Source organism: Somniosus microcephalus, chromosome 20 (genome assembly GCF_052327205.1).
Source record: "Somniosus microcephalus isolate GS21.2 chromosome 20, FLI_Smic_1.0, whole genome shotgun sequence".
Taxonomy (NCBI): Eukaryota; Metazoa; Chordata; class Chondrichthyes; order Squaliformes; family Somniosidae; genus Somniosus; species Somniosus microcephalus.
This window is the reverse complement of record NC_141006.1, coordinates 465,131-483,294: the sequence shown is the minus strand read 5'-3', so window position 1 is coordinate 483,294 and position 18,164 is coordinate 465,131. Positions and strand designations below refer to the sequence as shown.

Genomic DNA, 18,164 nt, shown 5'->3' with positions numbered 1-18,164 from the left:
CGAGTTGTGATGATCTGGAGGGTGGGAGCAGCGAGTTGTGATGATGATCTGGAGGGTGGGAGCAGCGAGTTGTGATGATGATCTGGAGGGTGGGAGCAGTGAGTTGTGATGATGATCTGGAGGGTGGGAGCAGTGAGTTGTTGTGATGATGATCTGGAGGGTGGGAGCAGCGAGTTGTTGTGATGATCTGGAGGGTGGGAGCAGTGAGTTGTTGTGATGATCTGGAGGGTGGGAGCAGCGAGTTGTGATGATGATCTGGAGGGTGGGAGCAGCGAGTTGTGATGATGATCTGGAGGGTGGGAGCAGCGAGTTGTGATGATGATCTGGAGGGTGGGAGCAGCGAGTTGTGATGATCTGGAGGGTGGGAGCAGTGAGTTGTGATGATGATCTGGAGGGTGGGAGCAGTGAGTTGTGATGATGATCTGGAGGGTGGGAGCAGCGAGTTGTGATGATCTGGAGGGTGGGAGCAGTGAGTTGTGATGATGATCTGGAGGGTGGGAGCAGTGAGTTGTTGTGATGATGATCTGGAGGGTGGGAGCAGTGAGTTGTTGTGATGATCTGGAGGGTGGGAGCAGTGAGTTGTGATGATGATCTGGAGGGTGGGAGCAGCGAGTTGTGATGATCTGGAGGGGGGAGCAGCGAGTTGTGATGATCTGGAGGGTGGGAGCAGCGAGTTGTGATGATGATCTGGAGGGTGGGAGCAGTGAGTTGTGATGATGATCTGGAGGGTGGGAGCAGTGAGTTGTGATGATCTGGAGGGTGGGAGCAGCGAGTTGTGATGATCTGGAGGGTGGGAGCAGCGAATTGTGATGATCTGGAGGGTGGGAGCAGCGAGTTGTGATGATGATCTGGAGGGTGGGAGCAGTGAGTTGTGATGATGATCTGGAGGGTGGGAGCAGCGAGTTGTGATGATGATCTGGAGGGTGGGAGCAGTGAGTTGTGATCTGGAGGGTGGGAGCAGCGAGTTGTGATGATGATCTGGAGGGTGGGAGCAGCGAGTTGTGATGATGATCTGGAGGGTGGGAGCAGTGAGTTGTGATGATGATCTGGAGGGCGGAGCAGCGAGTTGTGATGATCTGGAGGGTGGGAGCAGCGAGTTGTTGTGATGATCTGGAGGGTGGGAGCAGCGAGTTGTGATGATCTGGAGGGGGGAGCAGTGAGTTGTGATGATGATCTGGAGGGTGGGAGCAGCGAGTTGTTGTGATGATCTGGAGGGGGGAGCAGTGAGTTGTGATGATCTGGAGGGTGGGAGCAGCGAGTTGTGATGATCTGGAGGGTGGGAGCAGCGAGCTGTGATGATGATCTGGAGGGTGGGAGCAGCGAGTTGTGATGATGATCTGGAGGGTGGGAGCAGTGAGTTGTGATGATGATCTGGAGGGTGGGAGCAGTGAGTTGTGATGATCTGGAGGGTGGGAGCAGTGAGCTGTGATGATGATCTGGAGGGTGGGAGCAGTGAGTTGTGATGATGATCTGGAGGGTGGGAGCAGTGAGCTGTGATGATGATCTGGAGGGTGGGAGCAGTGAGTTGTGATGATGATCTGGAGGGTGGGAGCAGCGAGTTGTGATCTGGAGGGTGGGAGCAGCGAGTTGTTGTGATGATCTGGAGGGTGGGAGCAGCGAGTTGTTGTGATGATCTGGAGGGTGGGAGCAGTGAGTTGTGATGATCTGGAGGGTGGGAGCAGCGAGTTGTGATGATGATCTGGAGGGTGGGAGCAGTGAGTTGTGATGATGATCTGGAGGGTGGGAGCAGTGAGTTGTGATGATGATCTGGAGGGTGGGAGCAGTGAGTTGTGATCTGGAGGGTGGGAGCAGTGAGTTGTTGTGATGATCTGGAGGGTGGGAGCAGCGAGTTGTGATGATGATCTGGAGGGTGGGAGCAGTGAGTTGTGATGATGATCTGGAGGGTGGGAGCAGTGAGTTGTGATGATGATTTGGAGGGTGGGAGCAGCGAGTTGTGATGATCTGGAGGGGGGAGCAGTGAGTTGTGATGATCAGGAGGGTGGGAGCAGTGAGTTGTTGTGATGATCTGGAGGGTGGGAGCAGCGAGTTGTGATGATCTGGAGGGGGGAGCAGTGAGTTGTGATGATGATCTGGAGGGTGGGAGCAGTGAGTTGTGATGATCTGGAGGGTGGGAGCAGCGAGTTGTGATGATGATCTGGAGGGTGGGAGCAGCGAGTTGTGATCTGGAGGGTGGGAGCAGCGAGTTGTGATGATCTGGAGGGTGGGAGCTGTGATGATGATCTGGAGGGTGGGAGCAGCGAGTTGTGATGATGATCTGGAGGGTGGGAGCAGTGAGTTGTGATGATCTGGAGGGTGGGAGCAGCGAGTTGTGATGATGATCTGGAGGGTGGGAGCAGCGAGTTGTGATGATGATCTGGAGGGTGGGAGCAGCGAGTTGTGATGATGATCTGGAGGGTGGGAGCAGTGAGTTGTGATGATGATCTGGAGGGTGGGAGCAGTGAGTTGTGATGATCTGGAGGGTGGGAGCAGCGAGTTGTGATGATGATCTGGAGGGTGGGAGCAGCGAGTTGTGATGATGATCTGGAGGGTGGGAGCAGCGAGTTGTGATGATCTGGAGGGTGGGAGCAGTGAGTTGTGATGATGATCTGGAGGGTGGGAGCAGTGAGTTGTGATGATGATCTGGAGGGTGGGAGCAGCGAGTTGTGATGATCTGGAGGGTGGGAGCAGTGAGTTGTGATGATGATCTGGAGGGTGGGAGCAGTGAGTTGTTGTGATGATCTGGAGGGTGGGAGCAGTGAGTTGTGATGATGATCTGGAGGGTGGGAGCAGCGAGTTGTGATGATCTGGAGGGGGGAGCAGCGAGTTGTGATGATCTGGAGGGTGGGAGCAGCGAGTTGTGATGATGATCTGGAGGGTGGGAGCAGTGAGTTGTGATGATGATCTGGAGGGTGGGAGCAGTGAGTTGTGATGATCTGGCGGGTGGGAGCAGTGAGTTGTGATGATCTGGAGGGTGGGAGCAGCGAGTTGTGATGATCTGGAGGGTGGGAGCAGCGAGTTGTGATGATCTGGAGGGTGGGAGCAGCGAGTTGTGATGATGATCTGGAGGGTGGGAGCAGTGAGTTGTGATGATGATCTGGAGGGTGGGAGCAGCGAGTTGTGATGATGATCTGGAGGGTGGGAGCAGTGAGTTGTGATCTGGAGGGTGGGAGCAGCGAGTTGTGATGATGATCTGGAGGGTGGGAGCAGCGAGTTGTGATGATGATCTGGAGGGGGGAGCAGCGAGTTGTGATGATGATCTGGAGGGTGGGAGCAGTGAGTTGTGATGATGATCTGGAGGGGGGAGCAGCGAGTTGTGATGATCTGGAGGGTGGGAGCAGCGAGTTGTTGTGATGATCTGGAGGGTGGGAGCAGCGAGTTGTGATGATCTGGAGGGGGGAGCTGTGAGTTGTGATGATGATCTGGAGGGTGGGAGCAGCGAGTTGTTGTGATGATCTGGAGGGTGGGAGCAGTGAGTTGTGATGATCTGGAGGGTGGGAGCAGTGAGTTGTGATCTGGAGGGTGGGAGCAGCGAGTTGTGATGATCTGGAGGGTGGGAGCAGCGAGTTGTGATGATGATCTGGAGGGTGGGAGCAGTGAGTTGTGATGATCTGGAGGGTGGGAGCAGCGAGTTGTGATGATCTGGAGGGTGGGAGCAGCGAGCTGTGATGATGATCTGGAGGGTGGGAGCAGTGAGTTGTGATGATGATCTGGAGGGTGGGAGCAGTGAGTTGTGATGATGATCTGGAGGGTGGGAGCAGTGAGCTGTGATGATGATCTGGAGGGTGGGAGCAGTGAGTTGTGATGATGATCTGGAGGGTGGGAGCAGTGAGCTGTGATGATGATCTGGAGGGTGGGAGCAGTGAGTTGTGATGATGATCTGGAGGGTGGGAGCAGTGAGCTGTGATGATGATCTGGAGGGTGGGAGCAGCGAGTTGTGATCTGGAGGGTGGGAGCAGCGAGTTGTTGTGATGACCTGGAGGGTGGGAGCAGCGAGTTGTTGTGATGATCTGGAGGGTGGGAGCAGTGAGTTGTGATGATGATCTGGAGGGTGGGAGCAGCGAGTTGTGATGATGATCTGGAGGGTGGGAGCAGTGAGTTGTGATGATGATCTGGAGGGTGGGAGCAGTGAGTTGTGATCTGGAGGGTGGGAGCAGCGAGTTGTGATGATGATCTGGAGGGTGGGAGCAGTGAGTTGTGATGATGATCTGGAGGGTGGGAGCAGTGAGTTGTGATGATGATCTGGAGGGTGGGAGCAGCGAGTTGTGATGATCTGGAGGGGGGAGCAGCGAGTTGTGATGATCTGGAGGGTGGGAGCAGTGAGTTGTTGTGATGATCTGGAGGGTGGGAGCAGCGAGTTGTGATGATCTGGAGGGGGGAGCAGTGAGTTGTGATGATGATCTGGAGGGTGGGAGCAGTGAGTTGTGATGATCTGGAGGGTGGGAGCAGCGAGTTGTGATGATGATCTGGAGGGTGGGAGCAGCGAGTTGTGATCTGGAGGGTGGGAGCAGCGAGTTGTGATGATCTGGAGGGTGGGAGCTGTGATGATGATCTGGAGGGTGGGAGCAGCGAGTTGTGATGATGATCTGGAGGGTGGGAGCAGTGAGTTGTGATGATCTGGAGGGTGGGAGCAGCGAGTTGTGATGATGATCTGGAGGGTGGGAGCAGCGAGTTGTGATGATGATCTGGAGGGTGGGAGCAGTGAGTTGTGATGATGATCTGGAGGGTGGGAGCAGTGAGCTGTGATGATCTGGAGGGGGGGAGCAGTGAGTTGTGATGATGATCTGGAGGGTGGGAGCAGTGAGTTGTGATGATCTGGAGCGGGGTAGCAGTGAGTTGTGATGATGATCTGGAGGGTGGGAGCAGTGAGTTGTGATCTGGAGGGTGGGAGCAGTGAGCTGTGATGATCTGGAGGGTGGGAGCAGTGAGTTGTGATGATGATCTGGAGGGTGGGAGCAGTGAGCTGTGATGATGATCTGGAGGGTGGGAGCAGTGAGTTGTGATGATCTGGAGGGTGGGAGCAGTGAGTTGTGATGATGATCTGGAGGGTGGGAGCAGTGAGCTGTGATGATGATCTGGAGGGGGGGAGCAGTGAGCTGTGATGATGATCCGGAGGGTGGGAGCAGTGAGCTGTGATGATGATCTGGAGGGTGGGAGCAGTGAGTTGTGATCTGGAGGGTGGGAGCAGTGAGTTGTGATGATCTGGAGGGTGGGAGCAGTGAGCTGTTGTGATGATCCGGAGGGTGGGAGCAGTGAGCTGTGATGATGATCTGGAGGGTGGGAGCAGTGAGTTGTGATCTGGAGGGTGGGAGCAGTGAGTTGTGATGATCTGGAGGGTGGGAGCAGTGAGTTGTGATGATGATCTGGAGGGTGGGAGCAGAGAGTTGTGATGATGATCTGGAGGGTGGGAGCAGCGAGTTGTGATGATGATCTGGAGGGGGGGAGCAGCGAGCTGTGATGATGATCTGGAGGGTGGGAGCAGTGAGCTGTGATGATGATCTGGAGGGTGGGTGCAGCGAGTTGTGATGATGATCTGGAGGGTGGGAGCAGTGAGTTGTGATGATGATCTGGAGGGTGGGAGCAGTGAGTTGTGATGATGATCTGGAGGGTGGGAGCAGTGAGTTGTGATGATGATCTGGAGGGTGGGAGCAGTGAGTTGTGATGATGATCTGGAGGGGGGGAGCAGTGAGTTGTTGTGATGATGATCTGGAGGGTGGGAGCAGTGAGTTGTGATGATCTGGAGGGTGGGAGCAGTGAGTTGTGATGATGATCTGGAGGGTGGGAGCAGTGAGTTGTGATGATGATCTGGAGGGTGGGAGCAGTGAGTTGTGATGATGATCTGGAGGGTGGGAGCAGTGAGTTGTGATGATGATCTGGAGGGTGGGAGCAGTGAGTTGTGATGATGATCTGGAGGGTGGGAGCAGTGAGTTGTGATGATGATCTGGAGGGGGGGAGCAGTGAGTTGTTGTGATGATGATCTGGAGGGTGGGAGCAGTGAGTTGTGATGATGATCTGGAGGGTGGGAGCAGCGAGTTGTGATGATGATCTGGAGGGTGGGAGCAGTGAGCTGTGATGATCTGGAGGGGGGAGCAGTGAGTTGTGATGATCTGGAGGGTGGGAGTAGTGAGTTGTGATGATCTGGAGGGTGGGAGCAGCGAGTTGTTGTGATGATCTGGAGGGGGGAGCAGTGAGTTGTGATGATCTGGAGGGTGGGAGTAGTGAGTTGTAATGATCTGGAGGGTGGGAGCAGCGAGTTGTTGTGATGATCTGGAGGGGTTAGCAGTGAGTTGTGATGATGATCTGGAGGGTGGGAGCAGCGAGTTGTGATGATGATCTGGAGGGTGGGAGCAGTGAGTTGTGATGATCTGGAGGGTGGGAGCAGTGAGTTGTGATGATCTGGAGGGTGGGAGTAGTGAGTTGTGATGATCTGGAGGGTGGGAGCAGCGAGTTGTTGTGATGATCTGGAGGGTGGGAGCAGTGAGCTGTCATGATGATCTGGGGGGTGGGAGCAGCGAGTTGTTGTGATGATCTGGAGGGTGGGAGCAGTGAGTTGTGATGATGATCCGGAGGGTGGGAGCAGCGAGTTGTGATGATCTGGAGGGTGGGAGCAGCGAGTTGTTGTGATGATCTGGAGGGTGGGAGTAGTGAGTTGTGATGATGATCTGGAGGGTGGGAGCAGTGAGTTGTGATGATGATCTGGAGGGTGGGAGCAGCGAGTTGTGATGATGATCTGGAGGGTGGGAGCAGCGAGTTGTGATGATGATCTGGAGGGTGGGAGCAGTGAGCTGTGATGATGATCTGGAGGGGGGAGCAGTGAGTTGTGATGATCTGGAGGGTGGAATAGTGAGTTGTGATGATGATCTGGAGGGTGGGAGCAGTGAGTTGTGATGATGATCTGGAGGGTGGGAGCAGTGAGTTGTGATGATGATCTGGAGGGTGGGAGCAGTGAGTTGTGATGATGATCTGGAGGGTGGGAGCAGTGAGTTGTGATGATGATCTGGAGGGTGGGAGCAGCGAGTTGTGATGATGATCTGGAGGGTGGGAGCAGTGAGTTGTGATGATCTGGAGGGTGGGAGCAGTGAGCTGTGATGATGATCTGGAGGGTGGGAGCAGTGAGTTGTGATGATGATCTGAGGGTGGGAGCAGTGAGTTGTGATGATGATCTGGAGGGTGGGAGCAGTGAGCTGTGATGATGATCTGGAGGGTGGGAGCAGTGAGTTGTGATGATCTGGAGGGTGGGAGCAGTGAGCTGTGATGATGATCTGGAGGGTGGGAGCAGTGAGTTGTGATGATCTGGAGGGTGGGAGCAGTGAGTTGTGATGATGATCTGGAGGGTGGGAGCAGTGAGTTGTGATGATGATCTGGAGGGGGGGAGCAGTGAGCTGTGATGATGATCTGGAGGGGGGGAGCAGTGAGTTGTGATGATGATCTGGAGGGTGGGAGCAGCGAGTTGTGATGATCTGGAGGGGGGAGCAGTGAGTTGTGATGATGATCTGGAGGGTGGGAGCAGTTCAATCGTAACTTTCAAAAGGGAATTGGTTAAAGAGAAAAAAAAGACTTGCATTTACATAGCGCCTTTCACTTCCACCGGATGTCTCAAAGCGCTTTACAGCCAATGAAGTACTATTTGAAGTGGAGTCACTGTTGTAATGTGGGAAACGCGGCAGCCAATTTGCGCACAGCAAGGTCCCACAAACAGCAATGTGATACTGACCAGATCATCTGTTTTTGTTATGTTGGTTGAGGGCCCCAGGACACCGGGGAGAACTCCCCTCAAATACTCAAAGGGGAAACATTTACAGGGCTTTGGGGCAAGAGCAGGGGAGTGGCACCAATTGGATAGCCTTTTCAACAGGCACGATGGGCCGAATGGCCTCCTTCTGTGCTGTATGATTCTATGATAAATGGTTGGTGATAATATTGGATGATTATATTGGCTGATTATACTGGATGATATTAAATGATGAGGACAATGGCTGGTAATGATATTGTAAATTTTTAAACATTCACTTTCCAAGCTACCAAGAAAAAGATGACACCTGAATCATTAGGGCAGAGGAGGCGCAAAAAACGATGCATCGCTAGCCCTCATATCACAGAAGAAGATTATGAATTGTGGCAAAATTGTGAGTATAATATTTTGGGTACTTTAGCTAACACAAGTGGGACGGAGGCTGGGGTAGCGGACTTTCCATCCTTATGAAGTGGGGAGTTCGTTAGTAATGAAACTGACCAATCACAATAATTGATACACATCTTTATCAGATATTGCAGTTGAAAAGGATGCAGATCGGTGAGTTACTGAGATAGTGATCGATGTGTTACTGAGATACTGATCGGTGAGTTACTGAGATATTGATTGGTGAGTTACTGAGCTAATGATCGGTGTGTTACTGAGATACTGATCGGTGAGTTACTGAGGTACTGATTGGTGTGTTACTGAGCTAATGATCAGTGTGTTACTGGGATATTGATCGGTGTGTTACTGAGATACTGATCGGTGTGTTACTGAGATATTGATCGGTGTGTTACTGCGATACTGATCGGTGTGTTACTGAGATACTGATCGGTGAGTTACTGAGATACTGATCGGTGTGTTACTGGGATATTGATCGGTGTGTTACTGAGGTACTGATTGGTGTGTTACTGAGCTAATGATTGGTGTGTTACTGGGATATTGATCGGTGTGTTACTGAGGTACTGATTGGTGTGTTACTGAGCTAATGATCGGTGTGTTACTGGGATATTGATCGGTGTGTTACTGAGATACTGATCGGTGTGTTACTGGGATATTGATTGGTGAGTTACTGAGATATTGATCGGTGTGTTACTGAGACACTGATCGGTGTGTTACTGAGATATTGATCGGTGCATTACTGGGATATTGATCGGTGTGTTACTGAGATACTGATCGGTGAGTTACTGAGATATTGATCAGTGTGTTACTGGGATATTGATCGGTGTGTTACTGAGATATTGATTGGTGCATTACTGAGCTACTGATCGGTGTGTTACTGGGATATTGATTGGTGAGTTACTGGGATATTGATCGGTGTGTTACTGAGATATTGATCGGTGTGTTACTGGGATATTGATCGGTGTGTTACTGGGATATTGATCGGTGTGTTACTGGGATATTGATCGGTGTGTTACTGGGATATTGATCGGTGTGTTACTGAGATACTGATTGGTGTGTTACTGAGATACTGATCGGTGTGTTACTGAGATACTGATCGGTGTGTTACTGAGATATTGATCGGTGTGTTACTGAGATACTGATCGGTGTGTTACTGAGATATTGATTGGTGAGTTACTGAGATATTGATTGATACGTTAAAAAAGAAAGAACTTGCATTTATATAGTACCTTTCACAACTTCATGGTGTCCCTAAAATCTTCTGCCAATTATCTCCCGAATCTCACACCAACACCTTCCACTTCTCACACCTCCCACCAACCATCTCCCACCAACCACCTCTCATAACTTCCAACCCTTTCTCACACCTCCCACCAATGCCAACCATCTCCCACCAAATATCTCCTGAACCTCACACTAACCACCTCTCATCCCTCACATCAACCATCTCCCATCCAGCACACCTCACACCAATCAGTGACTGATCTAATTTTCAGACAAAAGAAGAGAGCTATAGAGGGCAAAATGATACAAGATAGTGAGACAATAGGACTGCCATGCCACCACTGGGGGAGGGTGTAATTACAGCGTGACAAGTTTACATAGGCAGCTTCTTTACACACGTGGACATAGGAATTTATGATGGGAAAAGTTAACAGGAAGTGTGTATGGATATGATAGCTCGATATTTGAAAAACAGTCAGCTACCACTTTAAATCCTTTGCCTTGTCAAAATTTCAATCCTTCCCTTGCAAACCCACCCCGTTCCCACTTCTTTCCAACCCTTCCCCAACCCTACACACTTACCATGTGCAACACCACAGGAGATCTACCAGTGAAAAGGAAATGGTTCTTAAAGGAAGATTCAGGTCTTGATGATGACTGCACTGAGAGATTTTTTATATCAATTTTCTACCTTCTATTAGAAGCCTGCTCCTCACTGTCAGCTACATTCATTTGTGTTGTCAAATTCATTACTTTATCAGGTGGCAAATGGGAAGCTGAAACAAGGGAAGTTGTAGAACAAGTGTACAAGAAACTGGAGAAGGTCAGCTCCACTGGCTCCGATGAAGAGGAACTGTTCAACTCTCTGAAGTATGTATGTTACAAACGAGGTGTCAACAGAAAACAACACACTATTCAGAACTGTTCAACATGTTTTCATGTGTCCAACTCAATTATTTTAATATTCTTTGTTTTTATTCGGTCAATTCCAGTTGGGTGATCCAGTAAGGTGCAACATCAGAGAACCTTTGGTGCCCGTCCGCTCCCTCCTTCAGACACTGTTCAGCCAGTTGTTCCTGAGTGTCTGCAGCCAGAATGCACCTCCCCTTTAAGAGGTACTGGCTGCCTTTAAGTAGCATCATGGACGCCCAACATCGCCTGATATCACCCCCCAGCCCAATCAGCATGCAACCATCATGAATATTGTGTGCTGCCTGCATTGACCTTATCTGGCGTGGGCAGTGCCTATTTTCCAGCGCGATTGGATTTCTAGGCCTCTCTCTTAATGTACTTCCATCCCATGCAAGTTTTTTTCATATTCCCTTTTTACACATCTTATTACTTTCTTTATATCCCTTTGTTGCTTTTTATAGCTCTCACAGTCCACTGGATTTCCAATTTTCCTTGCATATGTGTAAGCCTTTTCTTTTAGCTTGACACTGTCTCTTACCTCGTTTGTTGACCATGGTTACTTAACCATACAAAGGTAGTCTTTGCCTTTTGGGAGTATGTACAGATTACTGGGGTCAACTTATTTCTCATCCCTTCGAAGTTTGCATTCTTTAAATTTAAAACCTTGGTTTGTGGCTCTCTTTGCTGGGAGTGTACTATAGGCCCCCAAACAGTCAGGGGGAGATAGAGGAACAGATATGTAGGCAAATCTCAGAGAAGTGCGAAAATAATAGGGTAATAATAGCGGGGGATTTCAACTTCCCCAATATTAATTGGGATAGTCAGAGTGTGAAAGGCTTAGAGGGTGCAGAATTCTTAAAGTGCATCCAAGAGAGCTTTTTGAGCCAACATGTAGAAAGTCCTACAAGAGAGGGGGCGGTACTGGACCTAATTCTAGGGAATGTAGCCGGGCAAGTGGTGGAAGTGTCAGTAGGAGAGCATTTTGGCGACAGTGACCATAATTCGGTGAGATTTAAGGTGGTCATGGAAAAAGACAAAGACGGCCCGGAAATAAGGGTTCTAAATTGGGGGAAGGCCAATTTTAATATGATAAGGCAGGATCTGGCCAAAGTGGACTGGGAGCAGCTACTTATAGGAAAATCCACATCAAAACAGTGGGAGACTTTCAGAAGGGAAATAGAGAGAGTACAACGCCAACATGTTCCTGTAAAGGTCAAGGGTAGGACCAACAAGCAAAGGGAACCTTGGATGACAAGGGATATACAAAAATGCATTAGGAAAAAAAGGGGGGCTTTTGGCAATTACAAAAGACTAAAGACGGAGGAAGCCCTAGAGGAGTATAAAAAGTGCAGGGGCATACTTAAAAGAGAAATTAGGAGGGCAAGGAGGGGCCATGAAATAACACTGGTGAGCAAAATAAAGGAAAATCCTAAGATGTTTTAAAGTATATTAAGGGCAAGAGGATAACCAGGGAAAGGGTTGGGCCCATTAGGCACCAAAGTGGCAATCTGTGTGTAGAGCCAGATGATGTAGGCGGGGTTTTAAATGAATTTTTTACATCTGTGTTCACTATGGAGAAAGACGATGTAGACATAGAAATCGGGCAAGGGGACTGTGACATACTTGAACATATTAGCATCGAGAGGGAGGAGGTACTAGCGGTTTTAGCAGGCCAAAAAGTGGATAAATCCCCAGGCCCGGACGAGATGTATCCCAGGCTGTTGTGTGAGGCAAAGGAGGAGATTGTAGGGGCTCTGACACAAATTTTCAGAACCTCTCTGGCCACAGGGGATGTACCAGAGGACTGGAGAACAGCTAACGTAGTACCATTATTCAAGAAGGGTAGCAGGGATAAACCAGGGAATTACAGGCCAGTGAGCCTAACATCTGTGGTAGGGAAATTATTGGAAAAAATTCTGAGGGACAAAATTAGTCACCACTTGGAGAGGCAAGGATTAATCGGGGATAGTCAGCATGGCTTTGTCAAGGGTAAATCATGTCTGACCAATCTGATTGAATTTTTCGAGGGGGTGACTAGGTGTGTGGATGAGGGAAATGCTGTGGATGTGGTTTACATGGACTTCAGTAAAGCTTTTGACAAAGTCCTGCATAGGAGACTGGTCAAGAAGGTAAGAGCCCATGCGATCCAGGGTGCCTTGGCGCGTTGGATCCTAAACTGGCTGAGTGGCAGGAGGCAGAGGGTGATGGTCGAAGGTTGCTTTTGTGACTGGAAGCCTGTGTCCAGTGGGGTACCTCAGGGATCGGTGCTGGGTCCCTTGCTGTTTGTGATCTACATAAATGATTTGGATGAGAATGTAAAAGGTATGATCAGTAAGTTCGCAGATGACACGAAAATTGGTGGGGTGGTAAATTGCGAGGAGGAAAGCCTCAGGCTACAGGACGATATAAATGGGTTGGTCAGATGGGCGGAAAAGTGGCAAATGGAATTTAACCCTGAAAAGTGTGAGGTGATGCATTTTGGACGGACAAATAAAGCAAGGGAATACACAATGAGTGGTAGGACCCTAGGAAGTACAGAGCGTCAGAGGGACCTTGGTGTACATGTACATAGATCCCTGAAGGCAGCGGAACAGGTAGATAAGGTGGTTAAAAAGGCATATGGGATACTTGCCTTCATTAGCCCAGGCATAGAATATAAGAGCAAGGAGGTTATGATGGAGCTGTACAAAACGCTGGTGAGGCCACAGCTGGAGTACTGTGTGCAGTTCTGGTCGCCTCACTATAGAAAGGATGTGATTGCTTTGGAGAGGGTGCAGAGAAGATTCACCAGGATGTTACCTGGGATGGAGCGCCTCAGCTATGAAGAAAGGCTAAACAGGCTGGGGTTGTTTTCCTTGGAGCAAAGAAGGCTGAGGGGGGACCTGATTGAGGTGTACAAAATGATGAGGGGCATCGATAGGGTGGATAAAGAGGAACTTTTCCCCTTAGTAGGGGGGTCAATAACAAGGGGGCATAGATTCAGGGTAAGGGGCAGGAGATTTAGAGGGGATTTGAGGAGGAACTTTTTCACCCAGAGGGTGGTTGGAATCTGGAACTCACTGCCTGAAAGGGTGGTAGAGGCAGGAACCCTCACAACATTCAAGAAGCATTTGGATGAGCACTTGAAATGCCATTGCATACAAGGCTATGGACCAAATGCTGGAAAATGGGATTAGACTGGACAGGGATTGATGGACGGCGCAGACACGATGGGCCGAAGGGCCTCTTTCTGTGCTGTAAAACTCTATGACTCTATGACTCTTCTCCCTCTCAAATCAAATATCAAATTCAATCATATTATGATCAATATTCGCAAGAAGTTCCCTATGATTAGATTGCTAACAGATTCATTACTCATCACTAAATCGAGTGTGGCCTGTTCCCTTGTCGGTTCCAAAACACATTGGCTGAAATTTTGCCGGTGCTCAGTGGATGGGATCGGTGGCAGGTTGCCAGTTAAATGTGAATTGATTGACAGCAGGTCGGGAGCCCCCTGTCAAATCGCACACACTTGCCTTTCCCGATGTTGGGTCTGCCAGCGCTGAGCAGACCCGCCACACAGTGGCGGGGGAGCCAATTTAAATGATTAGTGGCTTGCTTACAGCCACTTAACAATAGTTTTAAACTTATCTTTTGAATTTGACAGCTCGCCCACGGGTTTCATGCTTTTGCTAGACCATGTCTGTGAAGCTGAGGCGGGAGTTCAGTGGCCATTGAATCAGCTGATGAGTTGACAGCTTCACATATACAGTAAAAGCTCCCACCTTACAGAGATATCTTCCCTCAGCCACAAGCTCTTCCTCACTGCATTTCCACAACAGTTTCACCATGCTGCAAGTCTCCATCCAGTCTGACCTCATTACCACTCTCACCATTGACAAATCGCTTCTGTCATCTATTCCATCAGCATGGGTGCCCTTTATACTCTCTCACCTTGGTCCTCAGAATCTCACCACGATCAGCCCCAACAACACCAGCCTTCTCTGCAATCAACTGATGCTGCACAGGACAGAGGGCATCAGCACCCGAGCACATTGCTGCCCGGGAGGCCAGGGATGGCCTCACCATGGCCAGATTTACTTCACTTGATGCTGTACACCCTGGCTGCCACATGATGTGCCAGGTTGGAACCGTCCCACACCAACTCCATAAAGCATCCCTACAATGACCAAGCCATTCCTTTCACAATCATCACCATTACGGGGGGTACAGTTATGCCTCACCATTCACTGCAACTCACTAAGCCACTTCCAAAGATGCACACAAATCTGTCCAAGAACACAAAGTGTTGAAAATAAAGGTTTCAATGTTTGACACCACATTAACAGAAACTTTACAAGGACATTGCATAAAACACCCAAATGATTATCCTTGTGTGTTAGTTGGTATGATTGCACTAGGATGTGGGTGAGTGTGAGGGGTGGCTGGTGAGATGGGGATGTGATAATATAGATAGAGATGGGTGGAGGTCCAAGGTAAGTTGGTGTGAGTAAAAATGTGCAGGAGTAGGGTAGGGAAGGCAGAGTGATGGGGATGTGATGAGAGGCACAGCAGGATGAGGTTGAGTGTGGCTTTGTACTAACGTTTCGTGATCTACTGAGATCATTGAAACGTTTGTGGCACTGCACCCAGGTCCTCCTGACCACATACAAAAGCAAAATACTGCGGATGCTGGAAATCTGAAATAAAAACAGAAAATGCTGGAAATACTCAGCAGGTCAGGCAGCATCTGTGGAGAGAGAAACAGAGTTAACGTTTCAGGTCGATGACCCTTCGTCAGAACTGCTTGTGCCCTCCTCTGCAATGTGCAACCAGGCTGGGTTGATCTACTAGGGAGGTCTCTTCTGCCCATGAGAAGGGAAGAGGACCTCCTTGTGTGCTGTGACTCCCTTCATAAGTATATGGAGGGAGTCATGGGAGAGCCTGGGTGCAGCCCTGCACCTTGTGCAGTCATTGTCAGTGTTTGCAGCACCTCAATGCTGTAGAACACTGACAGCACAAATGTCAAGAAAAATGTGGCCATGGTCTCTTTAAGTAAACCGGCTGATGACACGTCATCAAATGACATCACCAGACCCGCTTCCTTTTAATTGGCCAGGAAATGCACTGGGTGAGCTTAATAAGCCCAATCAAGGGAAATTCATTTTACACAGCGGGACCCTCCACCGATGTCGCCCACCATCGACCCGCCGACGTGAGCAAAATCGCGGCCATTGTTCTAGAAAACTGCCCTGAAAACATTCTAGAAATTCATTGCCTTTAATAGTTCAGCTTTTCTGCTTCTCCCAGTCGGTGTGAAAAATTAGAATCTCCCATTATAATCATTCTGTTTCTCCTACATGCTTCCCTGATCACCGTATTTATAAATCACTCCACTACATCAGCACTATCAGGAGGTCTGTAGACAACCCCCGCCAGAGTCCTGCATCCTTTGCTGTTCCTTAGTTCAACCCAGATTGTTTCCACTGCTTGATCACCCTTACTGAAATCTTTTATTTCTACTGCTAGAATTGTGTCTTTTATCAATATTGCTCCTCCTCCTCCTTTCCCAATTTCCCAGTCCTTTCTATAGATTCTCTAGCCTGGAATATTTAGCTCCCAGTCATGCCCAGCTTGTAGCCAGATCTCTGCAATGGCCACTACATCATACCTTTTAAGCTGAATTTGTGCTTCTAACTCATTTGTTTCATTTCTTATGCTACATGTATTTGTGTACAGATTCCTATTTGCGTAACTGACCCCACCCTGCCCATCTGTCCTGATGGTCTAGATTTTCCCCTCTCAGCCCCATGAACTAGTTTAAGTCTTTCCCCACTGCCCTATTTACCCTTTCCCCAGGGACACGGGTGCCTTCCCTGGCCCCAGAAGTGGGAAAAGGAAGGAGAACCAGCATGAATTGATTCTGTGGGAGTTGGAGAGAATGAGTTCATGCACAGGGGTTGCAGAGGGGTGCAGTAAGCCTATAGGGCAGGGGTGGGCAATTATTTGGGCTGGAGGGCCACTTAAGTTTTGGTGAGCTGTTGAGGGCCGCACACCAATGTTCCCATTAAACTGCACGGTTGCACAGCGGTCTGGAGGTCCCGTGCAGCCGCTCAGCGGCTTTTAAATTAATAGCTGTGTAATTAGTACAGTATGGAGCACAATTAAATTGCTCACTGTTAAGTCTGTGTGTTCCAGTTATATTTAAGGTCAATTACTGACACAGACTACAAGAATAACTTTTCAATAGGTCTTTACTATTCGGAGGTTAGGGCTGTACTACCCAGCAAATTACTACACAGCACTTATATACCGGTGTGGTCACCACCGGTATTACCGTATACAGCAGCCAGAGAATGTAGTACATCTCTTAAGGTGGAACAGGTTTAAGTTCTCTTAAGGTGGAACAAGTTACATACACCACAATCCTCCCTTTTTAGCTTAACAGTTACATCCCCATTTAACATAACATAATAACATATATACATATACAACTTCATGTAGAAACAGCTCAAAGGTTCAGTCTCTCAGGAGGCCTCCTGATTCGAGTTGGATAACGCCTTTCAGGGGTCTCTGATTCTTGTTGCTGAGGTGACTCCTCTAGTTGGTCTCTTATGTCTTGGACATCATCATCAGGTACATTCACTGCCGAGGTAGATGCTTCAGGTTCACTAACTTCTTCCACGGTTGTCTCTGTCGTAACCATGGGTTCGACCCTTGTTCTCGATTCTACCAGTTGGTCAGCATGACGCCGTATTACATTTTTACCAACATCTACCGTGTACATCAGGGGTCCTTGTCTGGCCCGAATTGTTCCGGATTGCCATTTCTCGTTTCCATAGTCCCTGGCCAACACTGGTTGTCCTACCTCGAAACTCCGAGTGGTCTTGTTATTTATATGCTAGAACTGTTTGTTTTCAACTTCCCTCCGCACATTTGGTTTTAACAAGTCCAACCTGGACCGCAACCTCCTGTTATAAAACATCATGGCAGGACTTTGGTTTGTCACTGCATGAGCGGCGTTTCGATATGCCAGTAGAAACTTGTCCACCTTATGTTGTAGTGGAATCTGATCTTCGCTCATGGCCTTTATTGCCTTTTTGAATGTTTGTACAAATCTCTCGGCCAACCCATTTGTAGCCGGATGATATGGGGCAGAGGTATAATGTTTCACCCCATTCTTCTTTAAGAATTTTTGGAATTCTTCTGACACGAACTGTGGTCCGTTGTCGGAACATATTTGTTCTGGCAATCCGTTCCTTGCGAATATCGTTCTTAACACCACAATTGTCTTTTCTGAAGTAGTGGTAGTCATCTTGATCACCTCTGGCCATTTAGAATGTGCGTCCACCGCAATTAGAAACATGGAGTCCATGAATGGACCAGCAAAGTCAATATGTACGCGTTGCCATGGGGCTGAAGGCCATTCCCATGGATGCAGCGGTGCAATCGGAGGTGCATTTTGCACTTTTTGGCACCCTGAGCAGCTTTTCGTCAGCTGCTCTATCTGTTGGTCGATACCCGGCCACCACACATAAGCCCTAGCAAGGCTTTTCATCTTGACTCCCCCCAGATGACCTTCATGCAGTTCCTTTAGAACTCTTTCCCTTAACTTAGGAGGAATAATCACTCTCGTTCCATACATCAATGTTCCTTGACAGACGGACAGCTGGTCTCGTCTTGCCGAGAATGCCGGTAACAGAGAATCACCATGTGCTGGCCATCCCTTCACTGTCACCTCGTAGACTCGGGACAGTGTCGGGTCGTTCCTGGTTTCTCTTTCAATACTTGCATTGGTGACTGGTAAACACTCGATGATGGTCGAGTGAAATAACTCAACAGGGTCAACCTTCGTTGTCTCCTCTTCTTCAGGTAGTGGCAGGCGCGACAGCCCATCAGCATTACCATGCTGCTT

The 18,164-nt window shown here is 49.3% G+C and overlaps 2 protein-coding genes across 3 annotated transcripts in view; one reads left to right on the top strand and one right to left on the bottom strand.

The window, feature by feature from the left end:
* The window catches only part of LOC147103016 (nuclear GTPase SLIP-GC-like), a 425,066-nt gene that overhangs the window by 123,089 nt on the left and 283,813 nt on the right, over positions 1–18,164 (bottom strand). The gene's annotated exons all lie outside the window — the stretch shown is intronic.
* The window catches only part of LOC147103017 (nuclear GTPase SLIP-GC-like), a 67,395-nt gene continuing 57,249 nt past the window's right edge, over positions 8,019–18,164 (top strand). The window contains exons 1-2 of the mRNA XM_085963124.1: positions 8,019–8,123; positions 10,120–10,228. Coding sequence (XP_085819250.1) covers positions 8,030–8,123; positions 10,120–10,228 — 203 coding nt within the window. The 5' untranslated portion in view covers positions 8,019–8,029. The remainder of the gene's footprint in view (positions 8,124–10,119; positions 10,229–18,164) is intronic.